This window comes from Nelumbo lutea, chromosome 1 (assembly GCF_056320005.1).
Source record: "Nelumbo lutea isolate HS-2025 chromosome 1, American lotus-T2T, whole genome shotgun sequence".
In the NCBI taxonomy this organism is placed as follows: domain Eukaryota; kingdom Viridiplantae; phylum Streptophyta; class Magnoliopsida; order Proteales; family Nelumbonaceae; genus Nelumbo; species Nelumbo lutea.
The window spans coordinates 110,726,171-110,753,103 of record NC_142684.1 but is presented as its reverse complement, the minus strand read 5'-3'; the positions used below and the strand labels follow the sequence as shown (position 1 = coordinate 110,753,103).

Here is a 26,933-nt window from a genome sequence, read left to right as displayed (position 1 = left end):
AGAAGCAAACCCCATCCCTACCCCCCAACCCAAAAATCCCCGTTTATGTATATTTTCCCCTTTCCCATTCGCCTAGCAATCCATCCATGTTTATTTTCCTTCTCTTCCCCCCCGGAAGGACAAGATACTAAAATTTAATAAAACAAAAATTAAAATAGGAAAATATAGATAAATACACATACTCGGATAAATAATTAACCTGAAAAATAACCGGGGCCAAAATTTAATGTGATAGACAAGGCTCATGATGCTAGCGACTATTCATTGCAAAAATAGCAAGCTAGGGGAGAATTACTACTTTATGAGAAATCATAAAAGGTCCATTATTCATAAAGAAAAGGAAAACCAACAAAGCAGCCAACAACACTAGAGGCCAAGCCAATGTTCTTTCCACCTTCCACTCTCAAACCTGGCCCTTGTTAGTTTTGCCTTTGCCTGCTATAATCAGTTGCCATCATGCAGGCCCATGGCTGATAGGCCATGATACTAGACCAATCATAATGCACATGACGTGTGAGGTCTATCAATGGAGCTGCTGACGTGACAGGATTTGCTCCTCACAAATGGGTGCCTCACAGGCACATTCACCATGTATTGGAAACATCTCCTATGAATAATAACAATAAGTACGAGAGATATTCCCAATGTATGATAGGATGTGTGTGTGAGGCGCCAGGTGTGAGGAGCAGATCCGGTCTCGCTGCTGACATGGTTTATCATGATTGATTGGCCCAACCACTTAGTGTTATGAGTGGAGGGTTAACTTTGGCTGTTGGGCCCCAACAACATAGGCTATTGAGACATTTTTCTGGGCTGGGCAGTTCACCTATTCATGCCCATGCTTTGTTTTTAGTAAAAATAAATTAATATGTAATTAATAATTTACCCATTCTCATGGTAACGAGGCATTCCTAGAAATTCTCTCAACAACATAGGCTGTTGGCCCCCAACAACTAAAGTTTTCCATGAGGGGAACTGTAAACAACGGATTCCACTATGATATGGAAAAAAACATGATATCCGCGACAATGATAAATAAACTTTTACCTTGTTAAAGGCACAACTTCAATTCTTTTTTAGATAACTCATTAGATTATTGAAGGGGTAACATTATTTTATCATGTGTTGATAATTTTATGCACTAAGTCACCGTTTGCTTTTCTAGAAATTATTTACTTGGATAAGTGCACTCATTTTTAGAGGTGTAAATAGTATTCGAAAATCCGATTTCGAATTCGATATTCGACATAATCGAATTGAATTCGGATAATTCGAATATCTAATCGGTCGAATTCAGATATCCTATTCATACCGAATAGTTAATTGGACTTGAATTCGGATATGACCTGATTCGATTCGATAAATATCCGAATTCAACCGATTATTTAATTCTTAAATATAATATATAATAATTAAGTTATATAAATAATGTATATATTTATATACTTTATATCAATAAAATATTCATTTTATATATTTATTAATTATCTAAAATAATTAATTAATCGAATTCGAATTGAATTGAATATTCGAATACTTAATCGGATTCAAATTCGGATATTGTTTGATCCAATTTGAATTCGATCCATTTACACCCCTACTCATTTGAGAAGTTATTTATCATGTGTTTTTTTTTAAGTAAATAAGATAATAACTATTTTAGCCATAAAAAGTTATTACTGAAAGAGACAATTTTGCCCCATTCAATTATTTATAACTTTTCTCCAATGAAAAAGTTATTTATTCAATTAAGAGATAAATATGATATCTAAGAAAATAATTTTTTATAAAACCCTATAAACATTAAAAAAGAAAATAAATTTATTGGTCAAGAAAAACCAAAATTGCATCCACCAATTTTCCTCCTTCCAAAATCATTGGCCAACTTTCCTCCTTTCAAAAATTCAGAAAACCAACGGACCATAATTGGAATATGATTTGTCCAAATAGCACAAATATATAAAGCCATGCGAGTCGAGGAGTAATGTGAAAACCAGATCAAATAAAGTCCGAGGGGGGAGAGAGTGTAGATTGATAGGGCCTTGACTGCGTCTAGATCTCATGGATTTGTCACTCTCATGGTGGGTCCCGTGTTCATCCATCTATGTTGGAACCAGGGCCGACATGGGCGCCCTAAAATCGTCTTTTCAGTTTTCAAAATTTTCGTTTCACATCTCTCTCCTCTCTGACCGTTCAGTCAGTCGCCGGTCGGCCCGTTCGTCATTTATACTTTATACTAACATTTCGCTTTCATACGCCGTAACAAAACATTTTTCGACATCCAGAAAACCAAAGGATTGCCATCGCTTCCATATGACCAAAATGCTGTTTAACAAATCGATCCTCATCAATTTGACGCTGGATTGGAATCTACATAACTACTAAACCAATTTTATATGAAATTGAGGGCAATTACGTCAATTTCATCAACAAAATGTGAAAAATCTTCAATCTCTTTGATCGGGTAATAAAACAGGCGTGTGGAAGGCGGGCCCATGACCCATGTTCGATCTTAAGGAGGAAAGGAAAAGGAAAGTAGTACGGTTTATGTAAACAAATAAATATTGAAAACGAAATAAAAAGTAATATGGATGGCCGTGGAACTGAAAAGGCAACACAGTCTCTGTAATTTTAGTTAAAATCTTTAGTTTTAAATAATTTCCATGAATTAGTTAACAAAAAAAAGTAATTTCGATGAATTGGGTGTCAAAAAAGTAATTTTATAAATTCAAACAATAACGGAAAATAAAAAAAAAAAAGCTATTCAAGATCCTCTGATTCCTCTTTTACTGTCGGATCCCCTGCCTGGTTGCCTCGCTCTCTCTTTCCTTCGACTGCTCCCCCACTCCCCCTCTCCCTCTCGTCTCGTCTGTACACGAGAAGCTTTCCTTTTGTTTTTTGTTCGATTAACTCCAGTTTGAAGTTGAAGCATTCGTATGCTTTCTAACTGGCAGTCCTCCGTTTCTGCCCGCCTTATAAACCCATCCGTACGGCTGCTCCAAGGTATTTCTCCTTTGAATCTTCTTTCTTTTCAATGTGTTTGTTTCATGGCTTCTTTAATATCTCAGTACATTCTCAGTAAGCTTAAGAATCTCTCTGTCGTAGTTATTCATGGTTAGAGTTGATTTGTTTCTGACTTCTGAAAGTATCGTGGTTACTGCTCTTTTGTTTTTCTGTTCGTTTTTCTAGGGCTCTGATTTTACTATCTTCCGTGGTAGTATTCAACAGAGATTTTAATTGATGATCGTTAGCGGAAATAGCTTTTGGATTGCACTTTTGTTTTTTAACTCTATTTTCTTTAGCTAGTAAATCGAATTCAGACTGAACCAACCATACTTGTGAGTTGTGACAAAGTTAACGGCTTTTTTTCTCCATATATTGGAATTTGTTTCATTTTTTTGAAATTTTAGACTAATTCTTTTTATGTAACTTCATTAGCAGTTTGGGGTGCGGTCGCATTAATTCCAGAGCATTTCCTTATAATATATATATATATATTCCGTTGATTTGGTTGGTTGGTTTGTTGTTTCTGGTCGTAGGAAAAGCCAGAAGTTGTATTTGAATTACTATCAGCTCTGTGCCTCCAGCGCAGCACTGAGATGAAAGCTTGTTGTCTAAGCAGCTTGTTAGTTTGGGGATAATTATACATAAACCTTTTCACAGTTTTTTACATTTGTTTGTGCAACTATTTTTATTAGCATAGGATTGTGCACATTTATTGATTGATCTGTCATTGATAGACTGAACTTAGGCATTTCATTTAGTTGATTAAGCATGATTTGTCATCCTTAAGGCACATCAATTATCAAAGTGAAATTTTGAAGTATTTATGGGTTTTTTCCTTTTTGTTCCTAGAGGATTTAAGTTGATGCTTTGTGAGGCATAGTTTGATTACCTGGAACATGGATAAGACATCCTTGGACTGCCCATACCCAGGATGCTTCTTCTGTGTCATGAAGGAAGCAAATCCAAGTAAACGTCGAACAAGTATACTGAAGTTCTTCGGAGAACTTCCTTCTCAGGATGATGATGGTCAAGTTCTCCCAATAAGTGGCCTTTGGAATACTGCAATGGCACATCCCAATGACCCTGAGTTTGTTGAGTTAGGAATATTTGAATGCATGGCTGCACTTATCTGGAAGGGTTTAAAGAATCGGCGCTGGCTCTCTCATGACCAGAATATATATATTCCATATTATGCTGCACATATTATTGGATCTTACACCATGAATATGGAGGAATTTTCAGAAAGTGCTGTCCATGCTGGAGTAATTCCTCCCTTAGTTGAGCTCTTAAGAGGAAGGTTGACATGGGTGGAACAGCGAGTTGCAGTGCGAGCTTTAGGACACCTGGCTACATATCCCAGTACTTTCCCTGCTGTGGCAAGTCACGGGGAAGTTCTTGAGCTTTCCATTCAGCTGGCAATGGGTTCCCTGGAAATTGTTTACTCTCACTTTTACCAGTATGTTGACAGAAGGCTTAGCTATCACTGTGATTTACTTACACGTGGTATGGGTGGTGTAGAAATGGAGTCCAGGAAGGCAGAGGAATGGGCCAGTCAATTACAGTGTTGGTCTCTTCAGCTTATAAATTGCTTTGCTTTCAAATCTGAGTTTCTCTCTATTATATGCAAACCTGAATTCTTAATCAAGTTACCAGGAATGTGGGGTGGACTTGTCAATGAAAATTCACCGGCTGGTATTGGTTTGTTGCGGACAATTTGTCATCATAAGCTTGGTAGGGGGCCTGTTGCTAGCTGTCCTGGAGTTATTGAAGCACTATGCAATATTGCTCGTTCCTCTGACGATTGGCAGTATATGGCTATTGATTGTCTTCTTTGGCTAATTCAAGATCCAAATACTTGTTACAAGGTGTGATTCCTTTATCCGAGTTTTCTACATATTTATTCTATGACTCCTTGTTACCTAAATATGCTTGCTGTACTAATATCAGATAAAATGGGTACACTATACAACATTATTAGAAACTGCATATAAAATTTCTCAAACATCTTATATGTTATAACCTCAGAAAAAAAGTAGAACGAAACAACTAGTTGTGCCCCATTTTCTTGAGGACAGTATTGGTCAATGAGACAATTATTAATAAAATTTACTTTACCTTCAAAAAATAAGATTTTCTCATCCCACTTAATAGTATTATATTTGATTGTCCTCCTAAATTTTGTATAACGGATTTTTCCTTTTAATAAACACCCAAGAAATTTTGTTTATTATTTACTTTAATAAAATCATTATTGGTTATTCTAAAAAACTTTGTACTACCATTTTCAATCAAATGAGTAGCACATATAAATTCTGTTATTTATAATGATAATGCGTTTTTGACACTATCTCTGCAAATTTATTAGTAACCCAATAAATTTTGTTTATAATGTTAAGAGCACAAATTTTCGAATTTTTTAAAGTAGTGTATAATTTTGATTTTAGTAAATACGTTTTAAAGAAAGTTGGTCATGAGGTTGCTTGTGTGTAGGCTAAATGAGTATTTTATAGCAATGAGAAAGTAAAATATGTAGTAACAGAATATTTTAACAAACCATACTACAGGAAAAAGTTAGAAGTTGAATTATATTTGGCAAGATATAAGTATTGAAAAATGGTACTCTTACTTAGAAAGCTGGACCTAGAATGATGGTATAAGCATATTAAATGGAATTATTGTTCTCATATTAGTTTTTTGGATCTTTTGGAAATGGAAAACTTTCTCCATATTTCATATATCACCATGTTAGTGTCTATATCTGTGGCTAGGCATCTTATTCTCTACTGTCTTCAACCTGTTGTATATGGTACATAGTTGTACAGACACATGATCTTTGAACAATAACTTGAATTTATCATTGCTCCATTTCAGAATGTTGAGGATTTAATCAGTTTTGTGTAGATTTAACAATAATTTTTTATATGTGTTTTTAGATGCTTGCTGCCCTATAAGGGCATATTAGTCATTGTACTCCACTTTATATTTTTAATATAAATACTAGTGAAGGGGGTGGCTAGAATTAAGCTCTCTTTTTCTTTCTCAAATCTCTTCCTCTTCTTCTTCTTCTCTCTCTTCTCTTCTTCAAGAAAATATCTTTTCTTTTACAGATTTTTTAATTTAGTAGATTTCTACTTGGTATTAGAGCAAGTCTAGGGTTTCTTGGAGTTCTCCCATGCAACCCTAGATCAGTCGATTGCATGAGGAGATAAAAGGGCTGATCGATCTACTTCAAACTGCCCAGTTCTTGGATTTTTTTTGGTGGATTTCAGTCATCAAGAAGGCGATCTAGGTTTTGGCATCAAAATCAAGAAGAACTAGAGTATAGGGAAGAATCCTAGGTAAGTTGGACTCTTCACTCTTGGTTTGATCTTGGGCACTTGGACCTTGTTGGACTTGTCTATGTTTTTTAGAGTGGGCGGTTAGGTTTCTAGACAGTTTTAAGCCTTCTAGAGTGACCATCGATTCACTCTTCTCTCTAGTAGGAGATGGTGGGAGAAAGGGTTTTTCTCTCCGGATAAGGTTTTCTCCTTTTGGAAAAGTCACCAGCTCTTGTGAGTGAGATTGATTTGATCTCGGAAGTTTTGCTGGTTTACATGGTCTCAGGTGTTGGAGGTACGAGTGATATGTTTGGGTCTGGAGTTATCACCACAGTTAAATTAGATGGAACAAATTATTTAGAATGGGCACAACCATCCAAGATGGCCATTGGTACCCGTGGAAAACTAGGGTACATCATTGGGGAGGGAAAGAAACCTGATATAGATTCTTCCCAGTGGGTATAGGAGAATTACATGGTGATGTCCTGGCTGTGTAATTATATGTTACCCCACATTGGCAAAAATTTTCTATGGGCTAATACTGCAAAGGAGATTTGGGATGGAGTGACTGAAACCTATTCTCAGAAGCAGAATGTAGCCAGTGCCTATTAATTAAGGAATCAGGTGATTAGTATAAAACAGGGAGATAAACCTCTTGCCATGTATTTCTCCATGCTGAAAACCCTTTGGCATGAGATAGATCATTTAGAAACTATGGTTTGGGAAAGTGTAAATGATGCAACAACTTAATTAGAAGCTGGTAGAGAAGAATATGTTTTTTGAGTTCTTGGCTAGGCTAAACCCTGAATTTGAGATTTCTAGGCAACATATCATTTCTAGAGAGAGTGTGACACTTTCTCAAGCCTATGCCTTTGTTTCTGGAGAGGAGAGCAGGAGGAATGTCATGTTGAGATAGCCTGGGATTGATCAGTCTGGTGTGGTTATTACAACCATACCTAAGACAAATGGAGACAGGGTGAGCAGTGAGACTAGGAGGGAGGACAAGAAGGACTTGGTGTGTGATTATTGTATGAAGACTAAGCGTACCAAAGACACTTGTTGGAAGCTCTATCGACACCTCATACTAGCTTGGGTCAAGAACAAGAAGGGAAATGCAAATGTGGCAATTATAGGAGACTCTTTGGGACCCCTTACCCAAGCTGATTGGAAGACCATTGCAGTAGTAGCAGTTAGAACCAAATTGGAGAAATTTGGACAGTTGACGAGTAAGGACACAACTAGTTCTAGTTCTTTAGGTGGACAACAGAGTGCAAGAGCCAATTATACCACTTCTTTAGCTCATAGAGGTAGTTCATATGCAACTACAAATTATGCATCCATCTTAGGTAAGGAGGGACCTCCCTGGATTATCGACTTAGGAGCATTTGAGCATATGACTAATATACCTACCATTTTCAGTTCTTACCAGTTGTGCTCTGGTAGAGATAGAGTCTCTACAGCAAATGGTTCACATATTTCCATTGCTGGGAAAGGGACAGTTAAAGTGACCAATGATATTACTTTATCTTCTATCTTACATGTCCCTATACTTAATACTAACCTTCTTTCTATTAGTTCTTTGATAAAAAATTTGAATTTTCTAGTGACCTTCCTTCTTGGTAATTGTGTTTTGTAGGATTTGGAGGTAAAGAGGATGATTGGGAGTGATTGTGAGGTGAATGGAGTCTACTTTTTGGACGAGATATCGAGACATCAGAGTCATCATGTTAGTAGCAATAGTAGTAGTGGATTAGAGTTAGTGAGTCAGATTATGCTATGGCATAATTAGTTGGGTTATCTTTTTTTTTTTTAAGTTCATTAAAGTTTTTGTTTCCAAAGTTTTTAAGTCTGTCAAGTTATCTACTTTGGAGTGTGAGAGTTGTTAGTTGGGAAAGCATTGTAGACATTCTATTAAACCAAGTAATAAAAGAAGTGCTTTTGCTTTTGATGTTGTTCACACTGATGTATGGGGACCACATCATATTCCTTCTATGGGTGGCTACCGTTATTTCCTCTTGGTTGTGGATGACTACAAACGGTATTCTTGGACATATTTGATGAGATCCCATGATGATGTGCCTAATTTGGTATGATAGTTCCACCTGATGGTTCTCACACAATTTGGATGAGAACTAAGGTCTTCAGATTAGATAACGCCAGAGAATACTTTGAGAAGGATTTGGCCACATACTTTTTGGAGCATGGTGTAGTTCATCAAAGTAGTTGTACATATATGCCGCAACAGAATGGAGTAGCAAAGAGAAAAAATAGACACACTGTGGAGGTAGCAAGAAGTCTTATGGCGTGTGCTTTAGTTCTTATTCGTTTCTTGGGGGGGGGAGTTCTCATAGTTTTGCATTTGATTAACTGTGTCCCTTCATGTACTTTAGGGTTTAAGGTGCCATTTAGTCTTTTTTTTTTCTAGATGGGGAGATGTTTTATACACCTTTGAGGATTTTTGGGTGTGTTTACTTTGTTCACATTTTTGGACCCTATCGCAAGAAATTGGATCCTAAGGCCAAGAAATGTGTTTTCCTTGGGTATGCTTAAAACCAAAGGGGGTATTGTTGTTATGATCCTATGTCGGGGAGTGGATTTGTCACTATGGATGTTATCTTTTTTGAGTCTACATTCTTTTTCTCTGGTAGTTCTCAAGGGGAGAGTCTTGGGGATGAGAACTCACAGTCTGTTTCTCTTCCTGTTTCTTTTGTGCCACCAATTTTACCATCAACACCTATTTTACAATCAACACCTCCGGCATTTCCGTTACCTGATCCACTACGGGTAGCCACACAACACTATCAACGTCACCAGAAGAGGGTAGACTCCACACATTCTCAACTAGTAGAACCTGCACTACTCTCCATCAGTCCTTCTAAGGGTCCAGATTGGGTAGACACAGTTTTAGGTATTCCCCTTGAGCTTGAGCCTGTTATTTTTTTTATGATAATGTTCCTGTACATAACACTATTGTTGTAGCCAATTCCATTGACCTTGATCTTCCCATTGCACTTCGTAAAGGGAAGAGAAAGTGTACTGCCCATTGCATCTCACACCATCTTTCCTATAAAAACTTATCACCCTCCTATCAACCTTTCCTTTCTTCCCTAGATTTTGTGTCTATACTCATGAATGTTACTGAGGCTCTCTCTAAACCCGAGTGGAAAACAACTATGCAAGAAGAGATGGAAGCCTTGGCTAAAAACCAGACTTGGGAGATAGTTGATCTTCCTCCAAACAAGGAGACTGTCGAAAGTAGATGGGTGTTCACTATGAAGTATAGGGCTGATGGCAATATAGAGAGGTACAAGGCAAGGTTGATTGGAAAAAGATATATATTGACCTATGGCATTCATTATCTGGAGACCTTTGCACCAGTTGCTAAGATGAGTTTAGTTTGAATCCTCTTGTCTCTAGCAGCCACCTATTCATGACCCCTATTTCAATTTGATGCTAAAAATGCATTCCTCAATGGTGATTTGCAGGAGGTATATATGGACATCCTAGTTGGGTTTTATGAAAGTGTTGGTAAAGGAAAGGTTTGTAAGTTGAAAAAATCATTGTATGACTTGAAACAGTCACCTAGGGCATGGTTTCATAGGTTCAGAGGGGCACTTATCCTCTTTGGGTACACAAAAACCAGTTTGATCACATTCTCTTTGTGAAAAAGAGAGATGCACTTGTGTCAATTTTGATTGTGTATGTGGGCGATATATTAGTTACAAGAAATGATCTGAAGGAGATTGATGCTCTCAAGAAATCATTACAACAAGAGTTTGAGATCAAAGATCATGGTGAGCTAAAATACTTCCTAGGGATTGAGGTTGTAAGATCCAAGCATGGGATTTTCATCTCTCATTGAAAGTATGTACTAGACCTACTGTGGGAGACTGGGTAGTTGGGATTTGGGAACCAAACCAGCTGACACTCCTATTGACCCAAATCATAGAATTAATGCTGTGGATGGTGAGTTGGTTAAGGATGTGGGGAGATATTAGAGAATGGTGGGCTGGCTATTATATTTGTGTATGACACATCTAGATATTTCCTATGTTGTTAGTGTTGTGAGTCAGTACATGCATGCACATCGGGTTCAACACTAGGAAACCATTGAAAGAATACTTGCATACCTGAAGAAGCACCCCGACAGAGGTATTCTTTTCTCAGACCATGGAAATATGAAACTGAAGTCTTATACATATGCAAATTGGGCATGTTGTTTAGATGACAAGGGATCTACATCAGGGGTATGTACCTTTGTGGGTGGAAACTTGATTTCATGGAAAGTAAAAAACAAGCAATTGTGGCTAGGTCAAGTGCAGAGGTTGAATATAGATCCATGGTTCATAGTGTCTTAGAACTACTTTGGGTTAGATTCCTACTGAATGAGATTGGGGTAAAAGCAGAGGAACCTATGATGTTATATTGTGACAATCAAGCTGCAATCAATATTGCCTACAATCCAATTCAGCATGATAGGGAAGAACACATTGAAGTTGATAGGCACTTCATAAAATAAAGGGTAACAATTAGAGAAGTTTGCTTGCCTTATGTCTCTTTAGAATTGCAGTTGGTTGATGTCCTCACTAAAGGGGTTGCAAAAAACAAGCTTGAACATGATTTACGTAAGTTGGGAATGTGTGACATTTACTCCCAACTTTAGGGGGAGTGTTGAGGATTTAATCAGTTGTGTAGATTTAACAGTAATTTTTTATATGTTAATTGTTAGATAGGAAGTGGGGACCATATCATTTACGTTAAGTCCTTTGTTGATTGTTTCTTAAGTCTTTTATGTGTTTTTAGATGCTTTCCACCCTATAAGGGCATATTAGTCATTGTATTCCACTTTATATTTTTAATATTAAATACTAGTGAAGGGGGCGGCCAGAATTAAGCTCTCTTTTTCCTCCTCAAATCTCTTCTTCTTCTTCTTCTTCTTCTTCTTCTTCTTCTTCAAGAAAATATCTTTTCTTTTACAAATTTTTAATTCAGCAGATTTCTACTTAGAAATAAAAGGAAAAAAGAATTGGGGTTTTTTTGATAATGGTGAAGTTACTAAACAGAAAGATTTATTGAATTGTCTTTTAGCTGATAAAATAACAAAATAATAAAATTTTTAAGGGTATAGTGATCTACCTAACTTCAGCTTCAGCCGTTAAGGAGTCCAGTGGTCGACAACCTCCTTAAAAACTTATCCACTAAACGACAAAGCAATGAGCTTTCCATTTTAGCCACTTCAGTTGTTATCAAATGTCCCCTTAGCAATAATGGAATATGCTTTCTAAAATTATCTTAGTATGTGGTATTTAGGGGATTATGCGTTAGGTCCATATCCAGTCTACTCCTTCCAAGACCCCAGACAGATGAGACCAACATTGGATAATGGCCTTAAAGGCAGAAAGATCTTTACCGTTTATTTTATGATTTGTGTTTCTAATAAGATTAGTCCATGTGTTTTTGCTATATAAAAGGGATATCATAAGATGAATTCATAGTATTTAGGCTTACAAGAAATGGTAAAAAGATAATTTATTGCAATAAAAGGTTACAACTTTCTGAGTTCTGGATAGACATCTAAAAAGGAACACGACATCATGCTAACAAGGCCTATATCAAGAGAATAACCTTTTTAGAGTTCAGCTCCATTCCTTGACGGGGAGAGGGTGAGAGGGTGAGGAATTGTGTTTTCGTCTGTTGCCATTGTCTGAGATGGTGAGAGGGTGAGAGGGTGAGAGGGTGAGAGGGTGAGGAACTGAGATGGGAGAACTTGTGGAGGTAGGCCGTTGGAAAAAAGCTTTGAAGATTGAATCTAAGGCTCTCCTATTTGAGGAACTGAGATTAAATGGTCAGCTGAACTTGAAAATCAGGGAAGCAAAGAGAGGGATGGTGCTGTTAGAAGGGGTGGGGGTAATTGAAGGGCTCAAGGAGTTTGTGGAAGGTGCAAGTAACAAAGGCAAGCAAAATAGTTGGAAAGAGCTTTTCTCAGAAACTGGAAGAAGGTTTGTTGTAGAGTGTAAGAGAAACCTTAAAGGTTATTTTATCTCCTTGACAGAATTTTTTGGCAAGGGTAGAAAGCAGATGATCTGCTTTCCAGAAGGAAGGAAGAGTCAGGGCTGGAAGGCAGTTCATGGCGCCTTATGTGAACTGCTGAAACGCCTGAGTGTTAAAAGAGAAGCAATAGTAAAAAGGAAGATAAGCAGTTCTAGCAGTATGGTGAACAATATTAAGCAAGATACTTTTTTAGTGATAGCTGGGACCGGTAAATACAGAATGGGAGAAAACATACAGAGAGGTGATTGGGAAAGTAACCTGATAGTTAAAGCTTCAGCTCCCATTCTTGACTGGAGGAAAGTTGCAGATCTGTTAACAGCAAGTTTAAAGTTGAAGAGCACATTTATTTTAACACCTTTTGAGAAGGACAAGGCTTTGCTGGATCTGCTTGAGAATAGAGTAGAAGTTGAGGCTTTAAATATCCAAGCTAAACTTGGAAGTTTCACAGTATCAAGATGGTATCCGGGATCAAACTCCAAAGATTTCTTTGTTGAAGATGGAGTGTTGGTGCGTCTTTTAGGTCTTCCCTTTCACTTGTGGAAGCAAGAAACCGCTGAAGTCATTGCTTTGATGTGTGGAGGATCACTAGGAGGTGCCTTTTGGGGAGACCTTTGTTCAGCTTCCATTTTATTGAATGGAGTAAAACCTGAGGAGATTCCTCAGAAGATAGAGGTGTTAGTCGAAGGGCATTGCTACTTTGTGTGGCTGGCTTCATCCACTGAATCAATGCTCTGGAAAGATGCTCGTAGGGAGGGAGATGAGAAGGTTGAAGAAGAAGAGCTGCATGGCAAGAAAGGGTTGGAGGATTCAAACAAGAAAAGCACTTTCACTAAAATGGAAAAACATTTGCTGGAGAAACAAAAGGGTAGCAGGCAGGGGTGGGATTTTCGCGTGTGGAAGCAGTGAATAGTTTGGAGGGTGGCAGGTCCTTTGCACAGGTTGTAACTGGCGCCAAGACTTTTTTGAACAAGGAAAAGGGGTTGGTCCAAGGAAGAACCGAACATAGACCTGTTAAAACCAAACCGGGGCTGGGTTGGACGTGTGTGACCTTAAAAATCACGTGAGCTCGTGGGTTTTTAAGATTGGGCCAAAGCAAAAGCCCATGTGGGCTGCTAATGGTATTTGTAAAGGCCCAAATAGGTCAGCGGGCCCGACCCAGCTTGTTAAAAAGGCACGTGAGCCTTTAATGAAACACGTGACTGGGGTTTCGACTATGATAGACATCGGTTATGGTCTATCATCGTCCCCAGCCGCGAGCCAAAAGGGGGAATGCGCGCAGCACCGGAAACAAGAAAAGAAGAGGGCGTTATAGTGGGTCTCCCGACGAAGTTTGAAGGAGCTTAGCCACGTGCGAGGCTTCTCAGAGAGGCTGAAGCCAAGTTTCACTAGGGGAAGAACTGAAGAGAAGAAAGAGAAGTTTGAAGGATGGGTGCAGTGTGGTGAAGGCGGTGATGAATCGGAGGACCTTTCTATTGATGGCTCTAGCGTGGGCAGTGTAAATGATGAAGGCAGCTGTGTTGGAGGTGATATGGAAGGGTGGAATATTGCAAGATTATTTTAGGGTGAAGACTGCAATCGGCTTATCTCACTCCCAAGACCACAGAGTGCGCAAGGTTTATCAGAAGGGGAAAACCAGGAGAATCGGAAGCAGAGCAGGAATACGTCATCTAGGGGTGACCCAGGGGTAGAGTGGAAAGATCACCAGGTTGACCAAAGGACAGAAGTACTTCCCAACCAACTCAGGAAGATAATTGTTTACCAACCTCCGGAACAAGAGAAGGAGGTTGGGAGCGGTCCTATTCTAGCTTGTCCATCAGTCCTAGGTAACCATGTGATTTCGGTTTGTGCTACTAATGTGTCTCATGTGTCTTCGGTTCCAGATTCCGTTCCTGTACCATGTCCTGTAGCCCATGAATATGCGGCCGAGCTAGTAGGCGGGCTCTCTGAGGAGGGGGAGAGGGGAAGGTGCAGGAAGAAAGGTATAGGAGTGGAAAAGTGTGGGAAATCATTGAAAGAGTGTTTAAGGATGTGGAAGGGAATCTGATTTGGAGGAGGGAAGGGGAGGAAGAGAGGAGGGGTTAGTGGAGAGGAGGGAAAGGAATGAACGGCAGGTTGACAGAGATGAAGGGGATTCTGTAGGAAGGGTAGGGGTGGTGGAATCGGGGAGAGAAGACACGATAGCAGAATTTGTAGGGAAGTTGGGCTGTAGGCTGAAAGATTTGAACGAGTTGAAAGAAAGTTTACAGAAGAGGAAGATGCAGATCATAACAAAGAAGAGGAGGTTAAGTGAAGTAGAGAGATTAAAGAGAGATGTAGAAGGAGACAAGAAGCTCGAGGTAAAAGGAGATAGAAGGAAAGGGGGAAAGTAGTGGGTAGGTGGCAAGGGTTTGTAAAAAAGATGCAGAATGAAGATTCTTAGTTGGAATGTGAGGGGAATTGGGAGTGCGAAGAAGAGAGCAATAATAAAAGAGGTAATAAGACGGTATGACCCAGACATTGTGCTGCTGCAAGAGTCTAAGAGAATGGAGTTTAATGACAAATGAGCAAGGAGTGTATGGAAAGCCAGGGGGATTAGCTGGGTGGTGGCTCCATCGTGGGGTGCTTCCGGGGGGATTGTAACAATGTGGAAGAGGGATGTGGTTGAAGGTCTGGAGGAGTTGATCGGAAAGTACTCGGTTTCCATGAAGTTTAAATAGCAAGAGGATGATTATATGTGGGTGCTCACAAATGTTTACGGACTGAATGACTACAGAGAGAGAAAGAAGCTGTGGGAGGAACTGACTGATGTTAGAGGGTTGTGGGATGGGCCTTGGTGCATGGGTGGGGATTTCAATGTGATTAGATTCTCGGAAGAGTCTAACAAGGTTAACCAGAGGGTGACAAAAAGCATGAGGAAGTTTAACAGTTTTGTGGATGCCTTTGAGCTTAAAGAGATTCCCCTAGCACATAAGGCATTTACATGGTCAAATCTCCAATCTAGACCCATTTTCTCTAAGCTGGATAGATTCCTGTTCTCTTTGGATTGGGAAGAACATTGGGGAACCTTGGATGCTAGAGCTCTCCCAAGGGTGACCTCGGATCACTGGCTCATTGTGTTATGTAAGGAGGAAAGAAGGTGTGGAGGTCCTACCCCCTTTAGATTTGAAAATATGTGGTTACTTCATCCAGGGTTTCCTAACAAAGTGAGGGAGTGGTGGCATGAGTGTAACCCGTTGGTGGAGTGGGAGAGGATGAGATTCCATAAGAAACTACAATTCTTGAAAGCAAGAATCAAGGAGTGGAATTTGATGGAGTTCGGGAGGACAGAAGAAAGAAAGGGAGACTTGATGAAGAAGATTGAAAGCCTTGACTTTAAAGAGGAAAGGGGAGAATTTGGAGAGGATGACAATGACCTCAGGAGAGAATTGAGAAGACAGCTAGAGGACTGCCTGCACAAGGAGGAAATTAGCTGGAGGCAAAAATCTTGGTGTAAATGGTTGCAAGAGGGAAATAGAAACACTAGGTATTTCCACTCTCTAGCAGATGGTAGGAGAAGGAAGAACTTTATCTCCAAATTGGTAGTAGATGGAGTTGAGTTAGTACAACAAGAGGAGATTGCCAGGGCCTGTGTGGAGCACTTCAAATCTATTCTAAGAAGGCCTGTGAGTTGAAGGGTGTGGGTAGAAGGTTTGGATTGGCCAAATGTAGGGGTGGAGAACAGGAGAAGGATGGAAAGAAGCTTTAATATAGAAGAGATCAAGGAGGCTGTGTTTTCTATGAATAGAACAAAAGGTCCAGGGCTGGATGGGTTTACAATGGTTTTTTATCAGGATTGTTGGGATATCTTGAAAGATGATCTCTTGTGGGTGTTTGAGGAGTTTTTCAAGAGAGGAATTGTCAATCCGGGTGTGAACTCTACATTTATAGCCTTAATTCCTAAAAAGAAAGATGCATCCCACTCGAAGGATTTTAGGCCGATAAGCTTGGTTAATAGCTTGTATAAGATCATTGCAAAAGTGTTGTCTTTGAGGCTGAAGAAGGTACTGCCAGATATCATTGCACACTATCAAGGAGCTTTTGTGAGTGGAAGACAAATTACAGACTAGATTTTAATTGCTAATGTGAGTGTGGAGAACTTTAAGAGGGATAAGAAAAAGGGAGTGGTCTGTAAGCTGGACTTGGAAAAGGCTTATGACTTGGTGGACTGGGAGTTCTTGAGAAAAGTTTTAACTAAATTCGGGTTTGGGGCTAGATGGTGTAAGTGGATCATTGGCTGTGTCCGGAATTGTCATTACTCAGTGCTAGTGAATGGGATAGTGGTAGATTTCTTTCCAGCCTGTAGGGGTATAAGACAAGGAGACCCCCTTTCTCCTTTCTTGTTCATTTTAATTGCGGAGGTTTTGGGGAAACTGATTCACAGAGCAGATTCTAGGGGCTCATTAGAGGCTGGAGGCTTGGGAGGGAGGAAACCCCCCTCACTCACTTACAGTTTGCTGATGACACGATTCTGTTTTGTGAAGGTGGTAATGTGAGGTTTATCAGGAATTTAAAGTCGGTGATACAACTGTTTGAGCAAATGTCCAATTTGAAGGTTAACCTTGGGAAAAGCTGTGTAGTGGGGGTGAATTTGGAGGAGGGAGAGATCAGGGAGAGTGTTGAAGTGCTGGGGTGTGAAGTTTCGGGGTGGCCTCTGAACTACTTAGGATTACCATTAGGTGATAATCCCAAGAGAGAGAGAGAGTTTCTGGAACCCGGTGATGGAAAGGTTTGAAAAAAGATTGGTATCCTGGAAAAAGAACTATCTCTCTCTTGGTGGGAAAATTACACTAATTAAGGCCACGCTTGCTAACTTACCATCTTTTTCATGTCGGTGTTTAAAATCTCAGTGAAGATTGCTAACAGATTAGAGAAGATAATGAGAGATTTCTTGTGGGAGCTGGGAGAAGAGAAGAGGGATCGTAGAGTTAGTTGGGAGATAGTGTGTAGGAGTAAGTTTGGGGCTTGGGAGTATTAGGAGAAGGAATATGACTTTGCTGGGGAAGTGGTTGTGGAGGTTTCCTATGGAGAAGGAGAAGCTATGGGCTAGAATAATGGCAAGTATTCATGGGCTGGAGCACAATGGATGGGATGCTGGAATCAGAGCTAGGATCACAAGCAATTCTCCTTGGAAAGCCATTCATGACCTACTACCAGTTTTCATTCCTAATATCAGGTATGACTTGAATTCCGGTAACCATGAAATTTTGGGAACAAACCTGGGTGGGGAGTGTCCCTCTAAAGGATCAGTTTCCGTCTTTGTATGCTCTTTCTGATTTGAAAAATGAGCCGATCTTGTCTTTCACCACCCAGTCCTCTTCCACTTCTGGGATTGGGTGGAACTTGGATCTAAGAAGGGATTCGAGGGACTTAGACTTCGACTGTATTTCGAGCCTTCTTGCACTTCTTGATAACGTTGTCTTAGACCCCACTAGGGCGGATTCTAGAATTTGGACACCTACCCCCAATGGCGTTTTCTCTTGTGCTTCGTTCTTCAAAGTCTTAAGTCAGCCCACCGGTCCTACCTTGTCCCCTTTCCCTATTGGTGAGGTTTGGTGAAGAGCTATACCTCCTAGGGTTGGTAGTTTTTGATGGGAAGCCTATTTGGAAAGCATCAACACTGGTGATCTACTCCAAAAGAAGAGACCCAATACTTGCTTGTCACTTCAGTGGTGTGTTCTGTGTAAAGCAGATGGGGAGACTGGTTTTCACCTAATGGTGTCTTGCCACTTTGCAAGGTCATTGTGAGATTGGGCTTTCTCCTTATTTGGATGTAGCCGGAATCCCCCATCAGACATGCAGGGCCTTTTCTCACCTTCCTTTTTCAAGTGGGGGTTAAAAAGGGGAAGGACAATGTGGAGAGGACTAAGGGCTGCAGTATGTTGGACATTGTGGGAAGAAAGAAACTCCAGGATATTCTTAGAAACTCAGAGAGGAACAACAAATCTGAGGGCTTAGGGCGGTACAGTGGCTGAAATCTTTGGAAATATTCACAGATTACACTATGGATGACATGTTGAGGAAGTGGGGTGAAATTGCAAATTGCACACAGACCAAGTCAGTAATGAGTGTGGCTTGGACCCCCCCAACCTAGTGGATTCTTGAAATTAAACTTTGATGGATGTAGTAGGGGAAACCCGGGACAATCGGGGATCGGGGGTGTTTTTAGAGATGAAAATGGGGTCATCTCTGCTATGTTCTCAGGCCCAATTGGAGTGGGTGACTCCCTCAGAGCTGAGATATGTGCAGTTATGGAAGGAGCCCGGAAAGCTAAGGAATTGAACATCAAGAAACTTATAATTGAAGGGGATTCAGAGGTGGTGATAGGGTGGCTGACTAAAGATCAAAATGATTTATGGAAGTATAATAATGAGAAGAGGAAATTCAAATGGCTGGTGCTGGAGGTGGAAGTTGAGACATGTTGGATTAAAAGATCAGCTAATTCCCTAGCTGACGGTTTAGCAAAACAAGGGGCAGAAAGGGATTCTTTGTTTTGGGCTAAGCTGTAATGTTAGTGTCTTTGTATCTTTGTATTTTCTTTTTTCATTTCTTGAAGTTCTTTGTGACTCTTGGAAGATAAGTGTGTTTGTCTTCCACTTGTAAATTTTCTACTGATGAATTAATGAAAGTGTTATTGATCAAAAAAAAAAAAAAAGAGTTCTGCTCCTAGCCCAGGTGTTCCCCATAAAGATTATCCACATAATTCATGTTCTGGTTCAATGATCAGGTACACGTTAACTGTTCTAGGCATCCATCTGAATGGGGCATTCACACTTTCAGAAAAGGATTTTCATTTTCATTTTAAATATTGTTGAAGGCTTGAACCTTGAGAAATTAACTGAGGAAATGGAAAACCTCAAGAAAATATGTGGAAAGAAATGTTTTGGAGATTTGTGAAATCATATGATACCCAAATACCTATACATGCCTGGTCCTGGTACATGAATCCCATATATTTCCAAAGATTTATGTCTTCCCAAATTTAATTAAATTTCTAACATGTACTGATTTCTTTATGGTATAATTTGTTGAAATATAACATTTTTCATACTTAAGAGTGTTAATGGTATAGAGTATATTCTAGGTTAGTCCATGCAGTATCCGGGCATCATATTAGGTACATACTGTATTGGGCAATTTTAGGAAATGAAGAACCATATCACCAATTCCCGTTTCCGTGTTTCTATCAGTATCCATATATGGGCAACATAGGTGACACCATGAAATCTGCAATACCAATGCTCTACTTATGAAGACAATGCCTTAAAAGGGTGGTCTGTAGAGTTTGTGTCGGAACTTTGGAGTAATTTAAGTGACTTCTATTTATCATTTTAAAATCATTGTTGCTGCAAATATTGGCAGGCTAGTCATCATAGCTTGCAATAAACCAATGCATTTTCCCATCTTGAGTTTCTTGATGCAATGCAAGAAAACTATAAAAAGTTAACTATGATTGCATCTCTTTCCTTTCTATGCTTTGAATCTACGATCTTCGAAAAAACTGCAAGATGTATTTTCCAGTTAAGGTGATCATTTGCAAGTGGAAGGGTCTACAGGAGCTAGGGGCAGGCCAGAAAGAAAATGTATTGAGTTAGTAGAAACACTTGATGATCCATGATTTAAAAATGGATATGACACTGAATAGAGTGGAATGGCAGAACACGATTCATGTAGCCAACCTCCATATAGTTGAGACGAGGCTTAGTTGAGTTGAGTTGAATTCTGTACATTTAAGTTTTTCTTTGCCTCTGGCCTCCCTTCAATCTGTTCATTTTCAATAGGGATATCTATTATTCAACGAGGTTAAATAGGATACTTCAACACAGAATGACAAGAACCAAAACCATTTTCTATCTTGTTCTGTGACTGGTGACTGCATTGTGCTTACTCAGTAATTATTGTTTTGGTTTTATTTGCCCTTGGATCATAATATTTGATATTTAATGATGTGCATTTTTTATAGGTAATTGATAAGGCAGTGCCTGCACTTACAGACTTGGCAGAGATTTCAACTCTGGGTGATCACAAAAAGCTTGGGGATTCTATTATTAATGCTCTTCAAGATTGTATGCAATCACAAGGGACATCACGCAACTCTCTCAGTAGCCGTACAAAAGAACAGATTGATGAAATGATAAATTCCAGACAGAGATTGAAGTGGGAGAAGAATCTGCTGAAGGAGGATCTTCATATCAAGCAGGCTGCAGCACTAGTTGTCAAACTGGAAGGCAATTCTCTATTTTCTTCTGGAAATATATCTGGAGCTGTAACAAAGTATTCTGAAGCACTGGCACTATGTCCAATGAGGTCCAAGAAGGAGAGAGTTGTATTATACAGTAATCGAGCTCAGTGTTATCTTCTTTTGCAACAACCCTTGGCAGCAATTAGTGATGCTACACGAGCACTATGTCTTCACAACCCTCCTAATCGTCATGCCAAGAGCCTGTGGAGAAGAGCACAGGCATATGACATGCTTGGCTTGGCAAAAGAGAGTTTGTTAGATGCCATTCTTTTCATAAATGAGTGTTCTCAGTCTAACGACCCTGAGCTTTCCATGAGGCAAAACAAGGTTCCTGATTATGCTGAACGTTTAGTCAAGAAGCAGATGCGTTCGGCATGGTTATTTAGAGAGGCAGCTATTAAACACGGGGGTGTCCATTGTGAGGGTGAAGCAGGTGACATCTATGGACAAGATGCTGATGATTCTGAGTGGGAAACAGCAAGTGAAAGTGACATAGGAAATGATGGGCAGGGAGATATAGGTGATGAAGACACTGAATGGAAAAATGAGGATGAAATGAAAATCAAATACGAGAAACCTTCATTAAAAGGTGCAAGTTTTCTAAATGTTTCAACCTTTACATAACTTTTAGATTATTTATTTTATATAGTAATTTCCATCAAGGATGTGCTTTCATTTAGTCAATGTAGATGATCTGAATTCACTCACCATTTAGCGTGTCCTAGTTAGGAGAATTTTTAGGTCAGCCATGAACGTAATGAGAAAGTGGTGGCAATTTGATCGTCACATGCTTTCTTTTGCTGGTACAGTTAATGATTAGCTCTGGTATTTTTTATTTTCACACTGACAAGTTGCAATAAACTAATATGGTTGGGCTTTGAACTTTGATATTGTAATTCTCCTTGTGGGGGCACCAGATGCTTTGATATTTGTCATTTCAGGATATTCTGTTTTGAACCATGTAATAACCATGCATATTACTTAGAATGTTAATTGAAAATTTTCTACTTATAATGCATTTATTTTTTGGGCATTATTATGCTTGCTCATTATCATGGATTTAGACATGGACATTTGTATTCATTAGAGAATCTTTTCATGAAAAAAGAATCTTTCCATGTTCACAATATCTTTTTTTTTTTGTTATTGTTTTCTTATTTTTGGGAGGGGGCAGCATGGGCATCAGATTTGAAGCAGGCGGAATTGCAAAACTTTGATATTAGATTTGCCAAATTTTACTTTCTTATAGTGTCTTCAAACTGGAACAATTAGGAATCAAACTATATCAGGCACCCGACTTTCCTTACTCTGCATATAGAATACTTTGAGAAATTCTGTGTTTCTGGCTGCATTAGGCATGCCAGAAAGTTAGGTAAAAATGAAGTAGGTGCAATTTGAATAAGAAATCAATGTTGAAAACATATCTTTGAAGTTTGTTAATCCATAGTTGTCAAGGGGATGCCTAGGCGACAAGGCGCCCTTGGAGGCTCGCCTCGCCTATTTGTACAATGTATTATAAAATATTTCTACGTTCTTAATTTTTTGAGATTTAGTTATAAAATATATATTATTAAACTAAAATATTCATTCTGTTTGTTTATGTACTAATTTCTTTTTATTATTTTCTTATTTGTTAGGGTTTAATCAACACAGGCATGCTAATCGAATCCTCAAAGACTTCAAAACCCGAACCAATAAGTGAGGAAGAACTTAAAATTTTGTCTAATCAACACATTTCTTCTTCCACGTCTTCTTCCTCCACCTTTTCTTTTCTTCTTTTCCAATAATAAAAATAGGGGTTCAGCCCCTATATTTTTTGAAATTTCTTTTCTTCTTTTTCTTCTCATGAATATGTTGATTTATGTACTTTAACATGAAATTTATTCTTTTCTTATGAAAATTATGGATAATTATTAAGGAAATATGGTTATGGAACCTAGGGAATTACCTTAGGTTCCATGTTTTTTACTAAAATAATCCATCGCCTATGCAACTAGGCGACAAGGCACCCCCTTGTTGCCTAGCCTCGCCTTGGCGCCTTGATAACTATGTTTTAGTCATAAAATATCATGTGAGATAACTCAACTAATCTAAGCCGTTTTTGAACTGTTTGGGGCCTGCTACATGAATCCTATTCATTAAGAGCCATGCCCTCAGTGAAGAAGAGATTAATTTTCTTAGGCACTCAAAATTAATTTTGACTCTCACTATTAATTTGTGAAAAAGTACCATATCTGGGTGCATGGATTTAGAGATGTCTTGTAATGTGCTTATATATATTATTGTGCAATGGGAAGCTAACATTCATGATGTAGGAGCTGAAGAATTAAAATTGGAATTTTATAAAATTCTATGTATTTTTCTGTATTTTTGGACAGTAGGGATATTTTTGTCATTTTGAAATTTTGTGGGATCCAATTATAGGCTTTAATTTGTCTAGTTATAGTTTGTTTATGTTTAAAATTTCAAAGCCATTGCATAAGTAGGATTAGAGTTATTGAGTCTTCTTTGAATTGAAATAGGATATGACAACTTAGTTTGAGTCCTACTAGGATTATTGAGTCTAACCGTTTGACTCCTAAGACTATTATGAGTCTAACAATTTGACTCCTAGGACTATTATGAGTATAGAGTCTATAAATATGTATTGATGTTTTACACAAAAGGCAATGAAGTTTGAGTTTTCTTCAGCTTATGCTAACCATGGTGAGTGATTCCCATGCCCTAGAGTGATTCTAGGCACCTTGTGAGTGATTCTAGGTATTTTTCTCTCTTCTTTCTCTCCCTATTTTCTCTCTTATTCCTTCAAGAAGTCATTACAGCCATCAACAACCATGAGGCTCTGATCAAAAAGACCATTTAACATTCTCTAAGGACTAGAAACTGAGCTGGTCCTACATCAGTTTGGTATTAGAGCTAATGGTTTATTCACTATGTTCTCACAAAGTGACTGATTCTATAGGCCTAGGGTATCTTCTAAACAATCTTACAGATCTAAAATCAATGATGATTGGGTTTCTGAACCATATGAAGGGTCTTTGGTTGACTTATTTGAGAAGATGGTGGAAGAAAACAGATCTAATAATGTTAGCTACAAGGGTAAGGTTTTCAAACATGTTAGAAGAGAAAGGGAAATACCAGATTTCAAAGGAGATGATGATCCACAAGCATTATTTGATTGGGTTTCTGAACTAGAAGAATATTTTGATTGGCACGATGTGTTTGACAAACAAAGGAATAGATTTGCGCGCGTGAAGCTGATGGCTCATGCTAAAGTATGGTAGATAACTTTTGAGCAATGACTAGAAAATAGAGGTGATGATCCAATTAATACATGGGTTGAGATGAAGAGGTGTTAGCAAGAAAATTATATCCCACTAGACTTCCATGATAATATATATGGAGTTGACTAATTTCAAGCAAAAGAAGAAGCAACAGGTTACAACAAAGAACTAGAAGTCAATGGGAAGAAGGTACAAAGTTAAAAATAATGTAGAAATGGAACAAGTTAAAGAAATTCAAGTGCAAGATACAAATGTGCTGATTGTAGTAGATCCTAGTAAGGAAGTAAGTGACCTTACCTTTCAAGTTCAACTAAAACTAATTCAAGAATTACAACCTGACATAGCACAAGTTCCACCAACATCAACAAAGGAAGGAATCCCAGAGTTTGTTGAAGAACCAAGGATAGCAGAACACATAAAGATGGTGATTCCTAAGCTAGGGGTTGAAGGAAAAAGTTCCAAATGTTGTAGTTGAGAATTTGGATAAGCGAGGGGAAAATTCATCACCAAGGCTGGTTGATGAATTAAGTGTTCAAGAAACTAATATTATTGATGATTTAACAAAGATGGTTACGGAAGGTAGTGTTTTAGAAAAACATTTCTTTCAAGATCCTTTTCTAGTTCTTTGTGTGGCCTCTATTCTACAGTCCAAGCATGTAGTTGTGGGAAATCCTACACTCCTTTTGTAATTGGGGCATATCAACTTTTCATCCTCAAGTTCTTTGGAACTAAAGGACGAGTTTTTTTGAACTGGGGGAGAATGAGCCATGAGCTGAAGAGTCAAAATTGGAATTTTATGAAATTTTATGTATTTTTTTCTGTATTTTTGGACAGTAAGGGTATTTTTGTCATTTTGAAATTTTGTGGGTCCAATTATAACCTTTAATTTGTTTATGTTTAAAATTTTAGAATCATTGCACAAGTAGGATTAGAGTTATTGTGTCTTCTTTGAATTGAAATAGGATATGACAACTTACTTTGAGTTCTATTAGGATTATTGAGTATAACAGTTTGACTCCTAGGATTATTATGAGTATAGAGTCTATAAATTTGTATGGACGTTTTACACAAAAGGCAATGAAGTTTATGAGTTTTCTTCAGCTTATGCTAACTATGGTGAGTGATTCCCATGCCCTAGAGTGATTCTAGGCAACGTATGAGTGATTCCAGGTATTTTCTCTTCTTTCTCTCCCTATTTTCTCTCTTATTCCTTCAAGAAGCCATTACAGCCATCAACAGCCATAAAACTCTGATCAAGAAAACCATTCAACATTCTCTAAAGACTAAAACTGAGCTGGTCCTACATCAATTCACCACCTTGATTTTTACTTTGCTGGCAAGCCTAAAGCAGTAGACTCTCAAATCATCAATGTATGTATGTATTCATTGGATTCCATGCAACCCAGATGGATTGACCCAGATGCTTTTTATTTCTGTGTTTTTATGGGCACAGAAGTAGGACAGCTAGTAGGCCTGATAAAGCAAATACCCAAACCATCACTAGCAGAAGACTGACCAATGGAAGAGGAATTGAAGATAGACCCAAAGAATGGGCTCAGGATCTTGTGTGTGTGTGTGTAGGGGGGGGAGGCTCAGGTAGGTTAGGTTGAATCTTGTTAACTCATATTCAACACCTGTCCACCTTTTTTAGGAGTTAGGACATCATGATCTATTTCTAATCCGTAGCAATTCATTCAAATAAAAAAAAGATCTTCAAGGGAGCAAAGTAAAAGAAAAAGGAATTTTGTTAACTCACATTCAACACCTGTCCACCTTTTTTAGGAGTCAGGACATCATGATCTATTTCTAATCCGTAGCAATTTATTCAAATAAAAAAAGATCTCCAAGGAAGCAAAATAAAAGAAAAAGGAACCTTTTGTTGCCACACTACCCTTTATTAGTACCCTATGGTGTCTAGTATGAATCCAAATAGTATGACTCCTCCATCCCAAGGTTGGTGCAGAAGAGTTCTAATTATGTTCATCTAGAATTATGAAGAATTTCAAGACAGACTATATTTCTGCATACGGCTGACCACATATCATTGGGAAGGCTTAGAGGATGATGATGATAATGACTATATTTTCACATGCATTATGCCAGTCTTTTGTTTGGGCAGGGTGTTGTGCTCATTCTTAGTAGTCTCCTGGTTAGAAATGTAGTTTGCATTACCTTTGTCATTTTTCCTGGGTCTTCACTGTAAATTTAGACTACCATCATCACCAGCCTTATCCCACCTAAATGTGGTTTGGCAGCAGACTATCCTCCATTCCCTTCTGCCTAAATTAACACAAGTGTTTTAAGTCGAGACAATTTGAAAACTGACTGCAGTATACCAGGGTTAAAGATCTCATCAAGGCACAGTACAATGTTAATCACATAATTATTCTGATTTTGATCCTCACTATCACAAGTGCATAACGTGTGTCTTGTATATTCTAATTATGGTTCTTGATGTTACAAATTTTACTTATTATGAGCTTCACTTTTAACTTCAGTGGCTATAACTTACAAGTTTTAATTTTGTACATATTTACTTTATGTTAGAAGCACAGTTGTTGCCCACCAACCTGAACATTGCATTGTTACTTGATTTTATACAGAGGTAAAGCATGGGTATGATGTGCAGCTTGCTGAAGATGATACTTAATTTTACATGAATGAAGCAAGCCACAGAGATGCAAATTGATATCAATGATAAATGCAAAATAATGAACCTGGTTTGGATTGATTGATCCCATCTATCACATTCATTAAGTTACAACATTAAAGGTATTTCAGTTGATCTTTTTGAAGAGCAAGTCTGAAGAGTGGTCCTCGTGTTCAGAAACCAAAACTGTACTATATGTATTTTGTCTTTCTTTTATCTGCTTCTTCCCTTTTTATGGACTTGCTGCAAAATGAGCAGAGAAACTGAAGCAGGCAGGCTGATAGTTTACAGAGTGAGAGGTTGTGTATATAAAACCCTCTACAGGGTTCAACATTTTTGTGTGAAGATAAATATTTCTCATTGCTATA

At 38.4% G+C, this 26,933-nt stretch overlaps 1 protein-coding gene across 2 annotated transcripts; it reads left to right on the top strand.

Annotated features, from left to right (window-relative positions):
- The first annotated feature begins 2,587 nt into the window (after positions 1–2,587).
- On the top strand, positions 2,588–26,933 carry LOC148876783 (uncharacterized). 2 transcript variants are annotated; one of them, XM_088970088.1, is made up of 4 exons: positions 2,588–3,003; positions 3,856–4,871; positions 20,353–21,220; positions 26,519–26,933. In XM_088970088.1, the coding sequence occupies exons 2-4, from the start codon at positions 3,903–3,905 to the stop codon at positions 26,563–26,565; spliced, it is 1,884 nt and encodes a 627-aa protein (XP_088826214.1). In that variant the 5' UTR covers positions 2,588–3,003; positions 3,856–3,902; the 3' UTR covers positions 26,566–26,933. The 2 variants fall into 2 exon arrangements, with proteins under 2 accessions (XP_088826214.1, XP_088826218.1); XM_088970092.1 differs by lacking the exon at positions 26,519–26,933 and having other exon boundaries at positions 2,777–3,003; positions 20,353–21,270.

What these genes read in the sequence shown, in the direction of transcription:
- LOC148876783 (XM_088970088.1), top strand. Translation starts at nt 3,903, where the DNA reads ATGGATAAGACATCCTTGGACTGCCCATACCCAGGATGCTTCTTCTGT. An exon ending in ATCCAAATACTTGTTACAAG is followed by an intron (nt 4,872 to 20,352) that starts GTGTGATTCCTT and finishes CATTTTTTATAG; the next exon opens with GTAATTGATAAGGCAGTGCC. An exon ending in CGAGAAACCTTCATTAAAAG is followed by an intron (nt 21,221 to 26,518) that starts GTGCAAGTTTTC and finishes GATTTTATACAG; the next exon opens with AGGTAAAGCATGGGTATGAT.